Source organism: Salmo salar, chromosome 25 (assembly GCF_965601325.2).
Source record: "Salmo salar chromosome 25, fSalSal1, whole genome shotgun sequence".
NCBI lineage: Eukaryota > Metazoa > Chordata > Actinopteri > Salmoniformes > Salmonidae > Salmo > Salmo salar.
Window position 1 is genome coordinate 7,181,603 of NC_138315.1, and position 20,490 is coordinate 7,202,092.

At 42.4% G+C, this 20,490-nt stretch overlaps 1 protein-coding gene across 1 annotated transcript in view; it reads left to right on the forward strand.

The window, feature by feature from the left end:
- LOC106586066 (tomoregulin-2) overlaps nucleotides 1–20,490 on the forward strand; it is a 178,879-nt gene that overhangs the window by 28,822 nt on the left and 129,567 nt on the right. The window contains exon 2 of the mRNA XM_014172904.3: nucleotides 4,265–4,374. Within this exon, the coding sequence (XP_014028379.3) occupies nucleotides 4,265–4,374 (110 nt within the window). The remainder of the gene's footprint in view (nucleotides 1–4,264; nucleotides 4,375–20,490) is intronic.

Sequence of the window (20,490 nt, forward strand, 5' to 3'; positions counted from 1 at the left end):
CAATGTAACTCCAAGTCAATCACACTTCTGTGAAATCAAACTGTCCACTTAGGAAGCAACACCGATTGACAATAAATTCCACATGCTGTTGTGCAAATGGAATAGACAACAGGTGGAAATTATAGGCAATTAGCAAGACACCCCCAATAAAGGAGTGGTTCTGCAGGTGGGGACCACAGACCACTTCTCAGTTCCTATGCTTCCTGGCTGATGTTTTGGTCACTTTTGAATGCTGGCGGTGCTTTCACTCTAGTGGTAGCATGAGACGGAGTCTACAACCCACACAAGTGGCTCAGGTAGTGCAGCTCATCCAGGATGGCACATCAATGCAAGCCGTGGCAAGAAGGTTTGCTGTGTCTGTCAGCGTAGTGTCCAGAGCATGGAGGCGCTACCAGGAGACAGGCCAGTACATCAGGAGACGTGGAGGAGGCCATAGGAGGGCAACAACCCAGCAGCAGGACCGCTACCTCCGCCTTTGTGCAAGGAGGAGCAGGAGGAGCACTGCCAGAGCCCTGCAAAATGACCTCCAGCAGGCCACAAATGTGCATGTGTCTGCTCAAACGGTCAGAAACAGACTCCATGAGGGTGGTATGAGGGCCCGACGTCCACAGGTGGGGGTTGTGCTTACAGTCCAGCACCGTGCAGGACATTTGGCATTTGCCAGAGAACACCAAGATTGGCAAATTCGCCACTGGCGCCCTGTGCTCTACACAGATGAAAGCATGTTCACACTGAGCACATGTGACAGAGTCTGGAGATGCCGTGGAGAACGTTCTGCTGCCTGCAACATCCTCCAGCATGACCAGTTTGGCGGTGGGTCAGTCATGGTGTGGGGTGTCATTTCTTTGGGGGGCCGCACAGCCCTCCATGTGCTCGCCAGAGGTAGCCTGACTGCCATTAGGTACCGAGATGAGATCCACAGACCCCTTGTGAGACCATATGCTGGTGCGGTTGGCCCTGGGTTCCTCCTAATGCAAGACAATGCTAGACCTCATGTGGCTGGAGTGTGTCAGAAGTTCCTGCAAGAGGAAGGCATTGATGCTATGGACTGGCCCGCCCGTTCCCCAGACCTGAATCCAATTGAGAACATCTGGGACATCATGTCTCGCTCTATCCACCAACGCCACGTTGCATCACAGACTGTCCAGGAGTTGGCGGATGCTTTAGTCCAGGTCTGGGAGGAGATCCCTCAGGAGACCATCCGCCACCTCATCAGGAGCATGCCCAGGCGTTGTAGGGAGGTCATACAGGCACGTGGAGGCCACACACACTACTGAGCCTCATTTTGACTAGTTTTAAGGACATTACATCAAAGTTGGATCAGCCTGTAGTGTGGTTTTCCACTTTAATTTTGAGTGTGACTCCAAATCCAGACCTCCATGGGTTGATAAATTGGATTTCCATTGATTATTTCTGTGTGATTTTGTTGTCAGCACATTCAACTATGTAAAGAAAAAAGTATTTAATAAGATTATTTCATTCACTCAGATCTAGGATGTGTTATTTTAGTGTTCCCTTTATTTTTTTGAGCAGTGTATTATCACTTGGGAATGATGCCCAGCTTAAGGCAAGAAACAGCGCATGCCTTGTTTTTGCAACCTTTTTCAAATCATAGTCGCACACATCATGTAGTCTAGCCCATAGGCCTATATATTTTGATATGGTTTGTATTACAACTAAAATGGCTAAATAACTTCTTAAAATTAAGCACATTAATCAGCTTTACAATGAGTATAGAGCCTAACTGGCATACAAGTTTGGGGAAGATAATTTTCACCATAAAAATGCACTTTTATAATAAAAGTGTTACATGCATAATTGCATTTGGGTCACTTTTGAGAATTGTGTTTTCCTGCTAATGGAACATTCACACTTGGCCTACTGCCATGTGCTCATTGCTATGCTTATAATGTGAAGAAATAGCATAATAGTTTATCAACATTTTAAGCTAAAAGTTCTGATCTGTTGCGTTAGCCTCATTGCTTAAAAAGTTTTTTTTTATGCTGGTGGTTGTATTAATTTGGGATCTATCGCATCCCACAACTGTCCCAGACTATGTTTGGAATATTTATTTATTGCACAGAATAGAATAGGTCAACTTTTGTACTATGGGGGATAGTAGATTGACATAGGCTAGTTATTTTGCTGTTCGTTAGGCCTACTCATCTTGTTGGCTGACAAAAAGTAAATGTGGACAGCTATCCCATTATCTTCGATATGCGCCTTGGAATTGGATAAGGACGCACACAGTTGCATCCCTGATGTGTCTGTCTTCACTTGTAGCCTGTGAGAAAGACCCAATCACGTGATGGAGAGCCATGTGAGTGATAGTTGCTTCGGAGCACGCAGCCGGGAGAGAGGAATTATAATTATTATATTCATCCCAAGGGCACAACAGCCATTGGCATTGATTTGTTTTAGGGGACATTACGGCCACACAAGGGGATGCCGCCGGGATATTCAAGGATTATCAAGTACTTGTCAAATTGTGAATTTGAGACTGATGAAGTGTGCAAAAAACAAAGCAGAGCTTCACTTTTTTCAAATGATCATTAGAGTTGCATCGTGCAGCCTTAGAATGTACTAAAAATCAAAACATAAAGCCCAACATTTGTATCACAACTAAAGTTACATAAATAACTCTAAATCAAGCATATAGGACTACCTGTTTCTTTGTAAACCGCTCAACACAGAATAGCCGCATGTGCGCACTCCCTCAAATTGCTTGGAGAAAATATCCTTTCTATTTTATTCAGCTATGTTCGTATTCTTCATACTGTAAAATAGTATAAAATAATGCCACGGAATTCTAAGCAAATCTTGTCTGCCAAATGAACTAGTCTTGCCCACAGTCATATGGCATAGCCAGATCAGGGCTTTTCATAAGGACAACTCAGAGTATGCTATTCTGTTCTTCTGAAATAGACTACATTTTCTTCATATCATGTTTCTTTAGACCTGTCTAAAATAAATAATGGATTTATTGTGATGGTGTAGGCTATACTACATGGATTTATTAGATTACTTTTCAAAAGTTCTGCATCAGTGGCTTGTAGGCTATGCGTGGAAGACAGGAGATGCTACATTTGTTTATGTTAATTAACAGTCTATTACCATGAGACCGACAGTTAGTTGCTTGACAATCACCGGCTGACAAAATTTCATGACCGCCACAGCCCTAGTCTCACCACATATCGGATGAAAATGGGAAGTGAAGATATTCAGTATCCTGTTAAAATATGCCATTCCTGAGCCTATATTATAGGTCAAATAGTATGGAGCACTTAATGATATTTTGCTGCCTGCATTTACATGCAGGTTTCGACATTAGAATCGTGGAAAGAATTTTAGAAAGCATAGCGTTGTACATTTAACTATGAAATTGTAGCAATATTAGCACTCTTTTTGTGTTTTTGTTTTGTATAAAAGACTAAGGCTTCTTTGTTTCGAATGGACACTTTAAGACCACTTTGATATGTGCGTGCTATTTGTAAGCAATGGGCTCAGGTAGATTAATCGCCCGGAGCTTTCTGTCCTGCCTCGTGCCCATGTGACTGCATAATTCGAGTTGGAATGCTTTGTCTGAGACGTTTGAGTTACCCAATTCAGACTGTGCCAACCTTGTTATGTAAAGCCAGACAGAACTTACTTCCCTAAAGACGAAAAAAGACTAGTGCTTCAAAATGTAGCATGACTAATGGAAGACAGCAAAAACATAGATTTTTCATTCAGTTGTTTTTCCAAATGACTGATTGTTTTTTGATGGGATTATTACACAGCTCAAAATGTAGACCTTAGAAAGATGTTCTTGGCGCCATTCGGTAGGTGTCAAATCCCAACAGTTCTTGTGTTTAATAAGTCTCTCACAAAAGATAGTTTAATCTCAATGGGACTATATGGATAAATGTAAAATATTTTCTGTCATTGTTTTATTTTATTTTAAACTGATGATGAGCTACTAAAGATCCTAATAAACACTAAACATACATATTTAACACAACCTAATGACCCTGATAAGACATTTGGAATGTATACCAAATTGGACCATTTTCCCTATATAGTGTACTACTTTTGACCAGGGCCTATTGAGCTCTTCTCAAAATTAGTGTACTGTAGGCAATAGGGTGCCATTAGGGACGTGGCCTTGGACTCATCGGCATAATGCATTTTTTTTTGCGTTTGGAGAATAACCTACCTCCCACTTTTGCTTCAGTATGTTTATGCATTCAGCTAACGTTTTATGATTTGTGTATTTACATGGCAGGTTTTGATGACCGGGATACAGATCTCTTCTTGTGCGACACCAACACCTGCAAGTTTGACGGAGAGTGTTTGAGAATTGGAGAGACAGTGACGTGCATCTGCAACTTCAAGGTAAGACACTGTTCAATGTTTTATTCTCAGAAAATGTTTTGGGGCAAAGTTGCATATTCTTCTTTTCATATGCATTGATCATTGTTGCCACCTCATTTGGTTGGAGTTGGATTTGTATGGTGGGCTGCCGGTTTGTTGTTTTTCAAGTTAAGATGTTGGACTTTACCCAATGTTGATTTAACCAAAAGAAATATATGGAGTGTGCGACTCACTTTATTTTCTTATAGTTTATTGTACTTTAATGTACAAAACATTCCATTTAAAGGGGAAATCTGTGATTGCTACGTCTATTTTTGGACTTTTAAATTCATGATATAGCCAATGATTCTTGAAGAATATAAATGATGAATGTGTTATGAGCTTAGTTCAAATTAGTTCAACTGTCTAACCCTATCATAACCCCCAAAATATAATATCTATTGTATATATATTGTATATATACTTATTAAGCTTACTTTACTTTTTTGTTTGTAAACAATGTAATTGTAAACAAACATTGTATAGCCTCAAAACATTTTTACTTTGTTGTCATGGATGTTCAGTCTTTGCATTCATTGCTCTGTCTATGAATTTGAGAGTGGTTACATTTTTCCAGACCCATTCCTCAGCTGTTAACCGAAACACCCACTATCTATCAAGAGGGAGGGGACTACACTGCATAGTAAAGACATAATTTACTACTTCTCATAAAACTGAATGTCACTCTCAGTCATGGTGGCTGTTTAATGCATTCCACTTTATTGATAGTATTGCCATTGACAAAAAACAGATTTAAATACCCTCATTAGTAACATAAATCCAGTGAATGATGCTTTACTTGATGACTGCTTATGGTTCAGGTTTATTACCAATCTATAACAAAAAGGCAGCAAACCAGCCATCCATTGATAGATTTTTGTATTACTTTTACCTCATTCCAACGAATATACTCTATATTACAAATGTAAATGATGATACTGAGATAAAGCATAAGGATATGCCTTATGCGTTTCAGCTCAAAACTCTCTTCCAATGCGGTGAGCTTATCAGCACACCCAGCGCTGACGCTCTAGGCAGACGACACTCGATCGGTCGCTTGCTTTAATCTCAATTTCGTACTTCCCTGGAAGCGGACATTAGTAAAAGCGCATAGATAAATTACATTACCTCTCCATTTCTCATCCCTGAGATCTCGTACTGATAGTGGATGTCATTCGGGATAGAGCTCTCTCTGTGAAGCATAGCAATGGGCGGGTCACACCGCTTTCCTTTCATACTTACTTAATACTGGTTTGGCCTTGGGTCACGGCTTGTCGTGGCAACCTGTGTCTCTGTATGTATGGACGGGACGGGACCTGACGTCAATGCGCTTAAACCTATTCCATTAAGCGTTGTAATTCAGCAAACATGATTCTCTTATAGGGGTAGGCTGTGTCTGAGGGGGTTGTGTACTTCTCCACACATACACACACACACACAAGACACACACACTTTAAGCTGCTGAGGGGTTACGTGCAGTATAGCTGTGAGGAGGAAGTCGGTTTGATCCGCGAGAATCAATGGATGCTATTCAACGGCGGGATGTTCATTCAGCAACCATGTTAGATAGCTAGTCCACCTCACACTGCCTCTTTTGAGGAGCTGAGGCTCGGGTCTTTAGCAGGACTCGCTATCACTACCACACAACAAGCTGTGTGTGCGTGTGTGTGCTACAGTTTCACAGTCACGTGATACTTGGCCCTAGCTGTGAAATAACATGTTATCGTTTTATGATATCATTCATCCGTGTCGGATTATGACTATTTCTAGCATCTCAATGAATTTTTTCAAGAATGCTATTGTTTCAAAGGCTCTGGATTGCTCTTCAAGATATAGTTTTGGCCCTGTCTATAATGTGTTCTGTAACTCCAATTTGGGGTTGTGACATTTTCTCTGCTGTAATACATTATATCTATCTGCCCATGACTGACTTTCAGCATTTTAATGTAATTTTGTGTATCAGTCCACAATGGTGCTGTTATTTCCTCTAATATCTGGTTGCTACTGGCTATTCAGCATGTTTATGTCATTTTCTTTCTAATGTTAGGTTGTGACAGTACTCATACACACACCCAAATACACACACACACACACACACACACACACACACACACACACACACACACACACACACACACACACACACACACACACACACACACACACACACACATACGTCACATACTACTGACAAACCATAGCTATACCACGGAGCAGTCCCTGGTGGCATTCAGGAGGCCATAATAAGAGCGCTCCTGATGGAGACCATGTTCCATGTATTTGTATACATTTATGATCCTTTTATCAGGGAACCGTCTGTGATGGAGTCGTACAGTCCATAGAGCTGTAATTCCCAGGCGCAGCCTTGGATAAAGGGCACCTAGGGACACTGGAATAACAGGTACCCTGGTTTAAGATGGTGATGGCTGTTCAAATATTCATTAGTGTTTGTAGTGAAACTAAAGTGCATGTGTCAGGAAGTGGTTAAGTATAAGTATTTTATTGGGAGTTGTTACACTAGCACCCTCTTAGCAGAGACAGGTACTGTATCATCACTAACGTGACGTGCCACTATGATAGGATAAGACATGATAGAATATGTTTAATCTCCCATTAATTTTGCTATATCTTGCTCCCCCTTCCTTCCTTCTTTCCATCAAACCCCTCTTATCTGTTCCTCCACTCCCTTCCTCATCTCTCCAGATGACTCTCTACCCCCTGCCTCTCTCTACACTCTTAGAAAAAAAGGTGCTATCTACAACCTAAAAGGTTCTTTGGCTGTCCCCATAGGAAAACCCTTTGAATAACCTGTTTTGGTTCAAGGTAGAATCCTTTTGGTTCCAGATGGAACCCTTCTTGGGTTCCAGGTAGAAGCCTTTCCACAGAGGGTTCTACATGGAACCCAAAAGGGTTCTACCTGAACCAAAAAGGGTTCTCCTATGGGGACAACAGAAGAACCCTTTTGGTTAGTAGAGGTTTTTTGGACCTGTACGCCCTTTGAGAGGTCCCTTGGGCAGCAGGTAGCCTAGTGGTTAAGAGATTGTGCTAGTAATTGGAAGGTTTCTGGTTCAAATCCCTGAACTGACTAGGTGAAAAAGCTGTTAATATGCACCTGAGCAAGGCACTTAACCCTAATTGCTCCTATAAGTCACTCTGGATAAGAGTGTCTGCTAAAATGTAAATGTTGTCATAGTGGTCTGCACAACTGACTTCACCTTTTGCATGACAATTGAGCCAATTCAAATCAGTGTGAAGAAGAGCCCAGCACTGGTGGCAGCTCCCAGAGCTGTGTCTTTGGGAGCTAATTCAGATTGACTGAAGGGCAATGTTGATAGATGGGCACTCCTGTAGTGTCCATGATGTTTTAGGTCATGGAAAAGGCGAGAAGGGCAGTCATTTGGTGTATGGGCCGTAGATGAACATGTAGCAGTAATAGGAAAATGTTTAGTAGGGTAAACCCACTGGTGAGGGTCAGGTATTGGTGGATTCATTTGCCCAACTAGCTCATGTGACCATGTTAGAAATTAAGATGAGATCTAAAGAGATTTTCCTACATTTATCACTCAAGGCAGAAAAGCCCTCACAACCCAACCAGTCACCCAAATTATCACCATGAAAATGTATGCAATGTCTGGCCTCCAAGTTGCCTTTTGCCCTTATTCAGTCAAGGCAGTGGGCTTGATGGGGGGGCAAGGCTATCTCCTCAGGAAGGTAGCATCTGTGTCAGCTCCTTGGCGGCTCTAGCTGGCCTGTCAGACACTATTACAGCAGAGCCCATCTCCGGTGACTGCACTGGGGCCTAATCAAGAGAAGACTGCCAACCGGTTAAAGAGCAGAAGCACAAGCCAAGCAGCCCCCAGTCTAGCTCTCCCCCCAACCGTCAGAGCAGACTAGCATCTGCAACCATGGCAAGGCATCATGGGAGTTTGTCAATCACTCAGACAATGCTCAACACGTTTCTGTCTGGGGGATAGAAGGAATACATCATCAGGTTAGACACAGAACAGATTTTATCCTGGGATGGTGTTCCTCAGGAATTAGCTGTTGGTCCATTGCCTTTTGTTATTGACCCCCACTGACATAAGCTGTTGTTGAGGCGAAGGCTGAGGCGAAGGCTGAGCCAAACCAAATCAACTGAAACTGGGAGTTGTTGTCTGTGCTTCTGGCTCTGTATTGGAATTGTATCTGATTTGGCACCAACTTTGGTCTAGAAGCAACAAAGTACTTTAACACCCACTTTTGGATTGAAGACTGTACAGAGGGGGCCCTTGTAAGAGGAGAGAATGAACAACTAATGTTACAGTATCATTATGGGTGTTTGTCTCTGGGTGTTTGTCTCTCAATGCAGTGACAAACACCCATTGCTATCCAATGCCTCCTCCCGTTTCGCAGTTCGTCTTTACCAAAGACTTTCTCGGTTGTATTCTTTTCCCTGATGGAAGGTCAGAGCTTACCCCCGGTGTGAAGCTAATGATCTGACAAAAGCCCCTGATTTTACGCTCTCTGTCCCCCAAGCTCTGTGCCGTGTCAGAAACACTGTACCAGACATTCATCACGCTTCAAGGTCGACTGACAGATGAGAGCTTTGCATCAGAGACTGAGACGCCATCTCAGACGAAAACATCTGTCTCTTGTCATGAGCCACAGGTACCCCTGCTTCTGGAACCAGTGAGTCATCTCAGTCAGAGGCTTAAAGAGATGTCGATTTGATTAGTATGAGCAGACGTAAGAAAATACTATGCCTCGGGGTCTTTTGAGTGGAAATCGTGTACCGTGAATACGGCACATTGTATAGATCAAATGGGGGAGTGATTCAATGAGAATCACAACGTGCCGTGCAGTACGGTTGCAATCTTCCGAGGAGAGCCACAGTTTTGTAGAGATGTTTATTATTGATTGGGGTGAATCATAGCCTTGGGATGTATTTCATAATCGAGAGCTTGCTTTAATGGATACAGGAAATGCGTGAGGTTAGAGTTTGTCAGTGTGTGTCTGTTTCCGTGTGTGTGTGTTTTATTTTCTGTGTGTCTGTGCATACATGTTTGTGATGTTGCGTTGTCGTACAACAGGAAGCTAAACCTTTAACATTACTCACAGTAAACAGAGAGTGATGGTAGCAATGAAAAATAAAATTATAATTAAGAGGGGAAATAACATTCAGAGGGGGCGGATGGATTCTTTACAGGGCAACCGTCCACTGCTTGGCAACCCATGGCCCAGACTTCAAAGAGTTTTTGTGACCATGCTGAGTAATTGGCCATAATGTAGCTATAATGGGTCCGGCAGCAGCTGATTAGAATATCAATGTTAATCGCCAATGGTGTGGCTTGTGCTAGTTGACATGGTGCTCTATAGGGTCAAGCTGAGAAGATCTTCAAGTAGACAACCTCTGAAACAAAAGGATATCTGTGAGGTTCAATGGAAAATCACTCGTGCAGGTGTCAATTTGGAAGCCCATTGATGTTGAATGCAGAGATGTGGTTTTCATATTACAGGTTTATATTTTAGACCCTCACACATGGTAATGGAAAAACATTAATATGGCAATTCATTATGTGACAAAAGTGACTCACAGTAACACATAACTTTCTCTAAACACAGTGATGGCCTGGCAATTGTTATTGTCTGTCAATGGTATTTTGATGACATGACATAGGTTTATGCTATTGCTCAAATGACTGAAATGTCGGATTTTATTTATTTTGTTTGTATATTGATATCTCTATTTGTTTAATTGCAAGACAAATATCTGTTGTGAGGAGGATCTCCAATCCCATCTAATCTATTACTAACTGCATCCTATTTTACAAATGATTGTGCACATATGTTTCCTCTACCTCTCTCCCTAATATCTCCAATGTCAGGTAAAGACATTCTCAGCTAAGCCAGTTAAGTCTCTATGTACTGTACATAACCAGGTCTAGGTTGAAAGAGTATTTATTTATTATGCATGCTTAATTTCACTGGCGTGTAGCACCTTGATGGGTAAGGTTTACACCTTTGGGATTATTCAATTTGTTTTAATGCACTGAGCAAGTTAACTCAATTGTAACAACAATGTGGGAACACATTTAATAAACAACAAGTTTACCAGGTCTTTGTCCAAAATTACTCTGATTACTGTAATATTATTATGAAAATATGTTGAAAAAAATTGTTGTGGAATTGTGTGTTCTTGATTTTCACAGCTGTGTTTTAAATACAAAGTTACATTTTACGTCATGCTTCCATGACATTATGGTCATTTTTATGCTTATCTACTGGACTAAAGTATATCCCAGGCTCACACAGTCTTATAGTACAAAGTCAACCTGTGTGTCCCAAATGACACCCTACTACCTACATAGTACATGACTTTTGACCAGAGCCCTATGGGCCCTGGTCAAAAGTAGTTCACATTGAAGGGAATAGGGTGCCATTTGGGACACACACCAACCAGTTTTACAGAGCCTCAGTTCCATTCCCTCATCACTATGTTTATATCTCTCTCTACTGTCAGATTCTGCTTCTCTGAATGTAATCTGGCTCTGCAAAGCCTTCTGTGAAAAGCTAGCCTTCTGTTGACTATTCACTTCACTCCACAAAATTGAAATGGACTGACTAATTGTTTATTTTATTCTTGGGTAGATGGGCAGGTAGATAAATGCTAATTTCAATGGATGATTAGCTGGATGGGTAGCTGATTCATTTATTGATTCTGATGGGCTGTCATGTTTGGTTTGTGCAGGTGTTGGATTCATCTAACTCTCCAATTTACAAACACTAAAATGTTCTTGGTCCGTTTATTATTCATACATATACAGACAGCGATTATTGTACTCTCGCTCTCTCTCTCTCTCCTCCTTTTCATCTCTCTTCCTCTCCATCCCTCTCCATCCCTCTCTCTCCCTCTCTCCCTTTTTGTTAAACCTTGTCAGACAACTGCTATGTACAACTGCTTTGTGTGATGTCACCTGCAATTGCAAGGAGGCATTTTCTACATAGTGTACAAAGTGCCCTAGCCCCTGTGTTTGTGTGTCAGGCCAGTCTCACAAGCAGGTAGACAACAGGTCTACAACAGGTCTACATGTCCGTTCCTTATTTCTCTGCCCTAATATAGAGGAAGTACGGTTAGGTTGGGGTTGCAGAGGGGGCTTGCTCACAAGGCAGAGCCACAGCAGCCCCTGTGGATGTATTTGGGAACTACAGCTCAGCCAGCAGCCCGGAGTTCTTGCAATGGGATGGGATGTCGTTGGTTAATGTAGATAGGCAAAGACACATACAGTACATACATGCACACATGGACAATAGCACACTCCATTATCTCCTAGGTAGTTGAAATGCTGCACTGTGCACCAGGTTTCGTAACAGAGGAGGGCTGAAGCTCCGTTCGGAGGTGTGGTCTGTTTTGAAAGGCCCAGTGCGGGCGTAAAAGGCTGTGCCATATGGCCTTAGCCCATCGCTTTAGCTCACTGTCTGCAGAGAAAAATGGGGGATCAAATTGTCTCAGCTTCTGTCTGTCCCTTTCTCATCCCTTCCTTCTCATTCACCCCCTCCCCCTCTCTTGCACTCATTCACCCCCCTCTCTCTCTCATTTGCACTCAATCCCCACTTCTCCATATCCCTCCATAGCACGTTTGCCTATGTTTCTCTGCCACATCCTCATTCATGTCTTTTCTGTCTGTCACTCTGATTCCTCCTAACCACATTGCCTGTTTATCCCCCTGCATGCCTTCTCTCTCTCTCCTCTCTTCCGCTCCTCCTCCTGTCCACCATCCTCCATTATCGAAAAGGATGAGAGACACACTGGCAACTGAGAACCGTGAGACATCAAGGCTCAACGCCATCTTTGTGCCTGCATAGATGTGCTCCGAGACGGGGGGGGGGGGGCTAAATTCACACCTCCCTAAGAAATGGATGTTTAAATCCCTTTCACTTCCCTTAGGGGAGAAAAAGATAGGGAGAAGATCATACTAAGAGAGGCTTTATAGAGAAACAGGCACACTCCAAGATGCCTGCAGGGTCCTGCCAGGCATCTTTCCCTCAGTTGCATCATGTCTGGCAAAAGACATTCCTGGTGTTAAAAAACACTGAGCCAGATGGAGAGAGGTAGAGGAGGATAAAAACATACAGTATAAGCCACCCAGGTCCTCTCTGTAGAATTGGCCCTCCTTTCTTTCTCTTGAGGAAGGGGAGGGAGGGAGAGTTCTTCCCTCTGTCCTTGAGTTCTTTCATCCCTTCTCTTTTTTCACCGTTTCTTTCTTGTTCCTGTCTCATTTCTTCCCAGTATCCCTCTCTTTCTCCAACTCTGTGTTTCTTTCATCTCCTCTCTCCTTCACTTTTCCTCACCCTCCTCTGTCTCTATCCTCCTTTCGCCCCTCTCCATTGCTTTCTATCTCCAACTGTCCTTTTCTCTATCCCCTTCTCCACCTTACTCCTCACCCTCCCTCTTTATCTTCCTTTTTTCCCTCCCTCTTGCTTTATCTCCAACTCTCTTCTTTCCTCTACTCCTGCTCACTCACTCTCTTTCTCCATTCCTACCTCTCTCTCTCTCTCTTTGATCCAGAGCCAATCCCTCTGTCTCTTCCTCCCTCCCTGCATTATGCCGCCCTCCCTTACTCTCTCAGCCAGTTAAAAATGTTGCCGCTCTGCAGCCCTGCATCGCTTTCAGGCTCCAGAATCGATGGCATGGATATTTTTGTGCTGCTCCTGGCAGTCGACAGACTGTATGTGTGTGTGGGTATGTTTCAAGTTTTGTTAGTCGTATGTACAGGATACACATGGAATACACAGTCCAACAAAATGCTTACTTGCAGGTTCTTTTTCGACAATGCAACAACAATAAGAAATAATACAAACATAAAGTAAATGGCTCAGTAGTATAGAGGAATAGAATAAACATGTTAGCGTAAGTATATTCAGAACAGCCTCAAATTGGCGGGATACTCTGCAAGGTGTCGAAAGCATTCCACAGGGATGCTGGCCCATGTTGACTCCAATGCTTCCCACAGTTGTTTCATGTTGGCTGGATGTCCTTTGGGTGGTGGACCATTCTTGATACACACAGGAAACTGTTGAACCTGAAAAACCCGGCAGCGTTGCAGTTCTTGACACACTCAAACCGGTGCGCCTGGCACCTAATACCATACCCCCTTCAAAAGGCACTTAAATATTTTGTCTTGCCCATTCATCCTCTGAATAGCACACATACACAATCCATGTATGAATTGTCTCAAGGCTTAAAAATCTTTCTTTAACCTGTCTCCCCCACTGATTGAAGTGGATGTAACAAGTGACATCAATAAGGGATAATAACTTTCACATGGATTCACCTAGTCCGTCTATGTCATGGAAAGATCAGGTGTTCCTAATGTTTTGTACCACTGTGTGTGTGTGTGTGTGTGTGTGTGTGTGTGTGTGTGTGTGTGTGTGTGTGTGTGTGTGTGTGTGTGTGTGTGTGTGTGTGATGCTGCGGGACTTCCTCAGGCACCGTTTTAAGTAGATGTCCTGGATGTGTGGGAGCATTGTCCTAGGCATGTACTGGGCCGTCTTCACCACCCGCTGAAGGGCCTTGCGGTCATGGATGGAGAAATTCCTGTACCATGCCGTGATGCAACCAGTCAGGCCGCTCTCACTGTATTATTTGGAGAGGAACCGGGGTGGCGTGCCGAATTTCTTAAGCCGCCTTAGGAAGTATATGCTCTGTTGCGCCCTCTGACAAGAGTGATGGTGTTGTTGGTCCATGTCAAGTCCCCAGTGATGTGGATGTTGAGGAACTTAAAACTGCTGACTCTCTACTGCAGTCCTGTTGATGTAGATGTTTGTGCATGTGTTTGTGCGCACGTGCGTGTTTGTATGTGTTAGCATGTGTGTATGTTTGCATCGTTCTGTCGGAGTGTGAACAGATGAAATGACAGCCTACTGTGTGGTTTGCCATCCTGTACACCTGCAGACATTATAGTTAATCTATTAGGGGACCTAAACGGTGGGTCCAAGTTGTCCTTGTGATATCACATGTGGCAGTGACAAATTGTTTCATGGTTTGCTTTTTCAGAAATGTTTAGCGTATGTGCTAATGACACGTTGCGTTAGCTAATCCAAGTTTATAATTTTAAAAGGCTAATTGATCATTAGAAAACCCTTTTGCAAATATGTTAGCACAGCTGAAAAATGTGTTCTGATTAAAGAAGCAATAAAACTGGCCTTCTTTACATTAGTTGAGTATCTGGAGCATCAGCATTTGTGGGTTCGATTACAGGCTCAAAATGGCCAGAAACAAAGAACTTTCTTCTTAAACTTGTCAGTCTATTCTTGTTCTGAGAAATGAAGGCTATTCCATGCGATAAATTGCTAAGAAACTGAAGATCTCGTGCAACACTGTGTACTACTCCCTTTACAGAACGGTGCAAACTGGCTCTAACCAGAATAGAAAGAGGAGTGGGAGGCCCCGGTGCACAACTGAGGAAGAGGACAAGTACATTAGAGTGTCTAGTTTGAGAAACAGATGCCTCACAAGTCTTCAACTGGCAGCTTCATTAAATAGTACCCGCAAAACAGAAAAGTAACAGGAAATCAATCAAATCAAATTGTATTGGTCACATACACATATTTAGCAGATATTTATTCAGGTGTAACGAAATGTTTGTATTCATAGCTCCAGTGCAGTAGTATCTAACAATTCACAACAATATACACAAATCTCAAAGTAAATAATGGAATTAAGAAATATATAAATATTAGGATGAGCAATGTCGGAGTGGCATTGACTAGAATACAGTAGAATACAGTATATATATATGAAATGAGTAAAACAGTATGTAAACATTATTAAAGTTACCAGTGTTCCGTTATTAAAGTGGCCAGTGATTCCATGTCTATGTGCATAGGGCAGCAGCCTCTAAGGTGCAGGGTTGAGTAACCGGGTGGTAGCCGGCTAGTGACAGGGACTAAGTTCAGGGCAGGTTACTGGGTGGAGGCCGGCTATTGATGACTATTTAGCAGCCTGCTGGCCTTGAGATAGAAGCTGTTTTTCAGCCTCTCTGTCCCAGCTTTGATGCACCTGTACTGACCTCACCTTCTGGATGATAGCGGGGTGAACAGGCCGTGGCTCGGGTGGTTAATATTTTTTTGGCCTTCCTGTAACATCGGGTGCTGTAGGTGTCCTGGAGGGCAGGCAGTGTGCCCCCAGTGATGCGTTGGGTAGACCGCACCACCCTCTGGAGAGTCCTGCGGTTGCGGGCAGTGCAGTTGCCTTTACCAGACGGTGATTCAGCTCGACAGGATGCTCTCAATGGTGCATCTGTAAAGGTTTGTGAGGGTCAAGACACATTTCTTCAGCCTCCTAAGGTTGAAGAGGCGCTGTTGCTCCTTTTTCACCAAACTGTCTGTGTGGGTGGACCATTTCAGATTGTCAGTGATGTGTAGGCAGAGGAACTTGAAAGCTTTTTCCTTCTCCACTGCGGTCCCGTCGATGTGGATGGGGGCATGCTCTCTCTGCTGTCTCCTGAAGTCCACGATCAGCTCCTTCATTTTGTTGACGTTGAGGGCGTGGTTATTTCTAAAATTTCAAAAACCTGTTTTTGCTTTGTCATTATGGGGTATTGTGTCTAGATTGATGAGGATTTATCTTTGTTAATCCATTTTAGAATGAGGTTGTAACATAACCAAATGTGGAAAATGTCAAGGGGTCTGAATACTTTCCGAATGCACTGTATCTGCACATGTTTGTTTGTGCACACACACACACACTGAAAGCCAGGGAGAATTATTGCCACCTGCAATGCCAGCCACTCAGCCATTATTCAAGGCTCAATAGAGTTCATTGAAAGGGACTTTTCTAAATTGTGGTCACACATGCCTGCCTACAAGGGCTACATAAGTTAAGTGCCTCACTTAACTACTAGTGTGCCCAATGTTAGATTTGAAGCAAACACTCTCTGTAAAAGTGTCTGACAGAAGTAGCTAGAAAGTTGGAATATTGTTTGAAGGTATTACACTCTCCTTAAGTCCATTATCAAACTATAAAGCTATAAAACTGCTTTAATCCACAATACTTTAGTTAATCAAAGTTACTATTGTACTATGCAAATCAAGCTTTGTTAGAGAAAGAAAGTTATATCCTTCCAAGCTGAGTAAAGCTGTACTGTGCTGGCCTGGTTATCCGTTGTTATGACTCTCCTGTGAGGATACGAAGGATCAGGTTACAGTGAGTACGCTCTACAACATCCTCTCTCTCTCCCGCAGAGGGGGAGAGGGGTGAAGTTGGCCATTTTATGACGGTCGTAAATACCTTGTAGAAACTCTGCCTTTGGGCTCTGCAGGATTGAGGTGGAAGAAACCTTTTATTACAAGGAGAACATCAAAAGGCTGGATAATGAAACAATATTTCTGTAATCCAAACATTGGGAATGGTTTGTGGGTATTTAAAGAATAATCATGTCCAAAAGTTGCTGTTTTGTGATATCATGAAGGACGGTATAACTAAATAACTGTACCTCTACTAATGTATATGTCCCAGTTATCAGATTCACATCTAAATGTTGTGGAACTTAAATGTTTAAATATGAACTATTTGTGATGTACATAGGGCAGCAGCCTCTAAGGTGCAGGGTTGAGTAACCGTGTGGTAGCCAGCTAGTGACATGGACTTCTAAATGAGAGAATTGTTTTTCATATAAAGTCTTAACCAGTCAGTGACCACGCCCACGTCATCATTGACATTATGTTGGCGTCATAGAACGCCCCTTTTGCCAGAGTGCATAAAACCCCTTGTGAAGAATTATCATATCAGACCAAGTAGGCAGACGGTGTTGAACCTGACGTCACAAATGGTTAGAATCTACGAGACCATAAAAACGTGGAGCATGGATGCACGTTGAAATGGTAGGAATTGAAACCTCTAGAGACCAGTGCATTGCCGGTTTGTTACGGGCGTGTAAAATGGTTCTAGCTCTACATTAGACCAGAATATACATGCGGTGCAAGCTGAATACGTCACAAATGGTCAGGAACTCTCAACGAGTGAAGAAGATAACGACTACACATTCACAGTCTGCAGCTGTATATGTAAAATAGTCTAGGAAACTTGACCGAAGATGAGAAAAGAAGAACATTTCCCTATCGAACGAACATTGGTACGTCTAGAAGATCCATCTAACAGACACTCCGAGACCAACCTACTACAACTACAAAGGACATGGTGACCTCTGGTGGACAACCAGAGACTTACACAACCAGAGACTTTCTGTCAAATTACTCTCCGTAGATTAATCGAGTGTTTTCAACAGAGGGACAACAAAGAAATACACACGTAAATATGTACATTACAAATATTTCAAATGAGCAGCCATACATGTACCAAGTATTCACATTTCCATGAGCATAGTTATCAGCTGTATGTACAGTGGAATTCCTTTGTCTCTCCCTTTCCCTCTCTTTTGAATCCACCATTTTGTGTAACAAGCCATCATATCCTCTCTAGGCTAGGAGGGACGAATTCGTCCCACCTACGTAACAGCCACGGCTATCCTGTGGCGCGATTTTCAAAACCTTAAAAATCCTATTACTTCAATTTCTCAAACATATGACTATTTTACAGCCATTTAAAGATAAGACTCTCGTTAATCTAACCACACTGTCCGATTTCAAAAAGGCTTTACAACGAAAGCAAAACATTAGATTATGTCAGCAGAGTACCAAGCCAGAAATAATCAGACACCCATTTTTCAAGCCAGCATATAATGTCACCAAAACCCAGAAGACAGCTAAATGCAGCACTCACCTTTGATGATCTTCATCAGATGACAACCCTAGGACATTATGTTATACAATACATGCATGTTTTGTTCAATCAAGTTCATATTTATATCAAAAACCAGATTTTTACATTAGCATGTGACGTTCAGAACTAGCATACCCCCCGCAAACTTCCCGGGAATTCGCTAACATTTTACTAAATTACTCACGATAAACGTTCACAAAAAGCATAACAATTATTTTAAGAATTATAGATACAGACCTCCTCTATGCACTCGATATGTCCGATTTTAAAATAGCTTTTTGGTGAAAGCAAATTTTGCAATATTCTAAGTACATAGCCCAGGCATCACGGGCTCGCTATTTAGACACCCGGCAAGTTTAGCACTCACCATAATCATATTTACTATTATAAAAATGTCATTACCTTTTGTTGTCTTCGTCAGAATACACACCCAGGACAGCTACTTCAATAACAAATGTTGGTTTGGTCCAAAATAATCCATCGTTATATCCGAATAGCGGCGTTTTGTTCGTGCGTTCCAGACACTATCCGAAATAGTAAAGAAGTGTCACGCGCTTGGCGCAATTCCTGACAATAAAATTCAAAGTATTCCATTACCGTACGTCGAAGCATGTCAACCGCTGTTTAAAATCAATTTTTACGTCATTTTTCTCGTAGAAAAGCGATAATATTCCGACAGGGAATCTCCTTTTCGGCAAACAGAGGAAAAAATCCCAAAGGCGGGGGCGGTCGGGGTCATGCGCATAAGCTAGTGTCTCTTGATGGGCCACTTGAGAAAGGCGATAATGTGTTTCAGCCTGGGGCTGGAATGACGACATTCTGTTTTTTCCCGGGCTCTGAGAGCCTATGGAAGACGTGGGAAGTGTCACGTTAGAGCAGAGATCCTTAGTAAATGATAGAGATGGAAAAGAAGTTCAACAAATGGTCAGACAGGCCACTTCCTGTAAAGGAATCTCTCAGGTTTTGACCTGCCATTTGAGTTCTGTTATACTCACAGACACCATTCAAACAGTTTTAGAAAATGTAGGGTGTTTTCTATCCATATGTAATAAGTATATGCATATTCTAGTTTCTGAGTAGGAGTGGTAACCAGATTAAATCGGGTATGTTTTTTATCCAGCCGTGTCAATGCTGCCCCCTAGCCCTAACAGGATATCAGGTTAGTCCACTAGGAACTTTTCATTGCATTATGTAGTAATCAATGTGTATTCTATCCTGTTTGTCTGTTTATGTAATTCTGTGTAATTAGAAAGTTAGTAAATAAATAATTAAGCCAATTTGTGTATTGCTGATTCATCATAGAGACTAGGGTTCGTGCAGATTTATAGGACATTACGACGTTCAGAATGAGACTGAGATATGAGTTAATTTTTATCAACTTCGCTAGGGCCGGCGGGACGAAATCGTCCCACCTACGTAACAGCCAGTGGAATCCTGTGGCGCGTTATTCAAATACCTTAGATATGATATTACTTCAATTTATGAAAAATATGACTATTTTACACAATTTTAACCTGTTTAGGATAGGGGGCAGTATTGACACGGCTGGATAAAAAACGTACCCGATTTAATCTGGTTACCACTCCTACCCAGTAACTAGAATATGCATATACTTATTACACATGGATAGAAAAGGGGGCAGTATTGACACGGCTGGATAAAAAACGTACCCGATTTAATCTGGTTACCACTCCTACCCAGTAACTAGAATATGCATATACTTATTACACATGGATAGAAAACACCCTAAAGTTTCTAAAACTGTTTGAATGGTGTCTGTGAGTATAACAGAACTCATTTGGCAGGCAAAAACCTGACAAGGTTTCAGGCAGGAAGTGGCCTGTCTGACAAGGTGTCGTTCTTCTTGTCTCTGTTTATTGAAGAGTGAGGATCTTAGCTGTCCCGTGACACTTCCTACGGCTGCCATAGGGTCTCAGAAGGCGGCAAAAAGCTGAATCGTGGCTTTGCAGGCTCTGGCTGAAACAAAGTAGCGCGTTTGGGTAGTGGCTGGTTACAGTACTGTGAGACTCAGGCGCGTGCCCGCGTCGACCGAAAGCTTTGTTTACTTTCCTCAGTTTAGCTAAATGGACATTCCCGGTCGGAATATTATCGCTTTTCTACGAGAAAAATGGCATAAAAATGGATTTTAAACAGCGGTTGACATGCTTCGAAGTAGGGTAATGGAAAATTTAAAAAAAAATTGTCACGAATTGCGCCATGCGCACGAACCTGATTTACCATTTCAGATAGTGTCTGGGACGCACGAACAAAACGCCGCTATTCGGATATAACGATGGATTATTTTGGACCAAACCAACATTTGTTATTGAAGTAGCAGT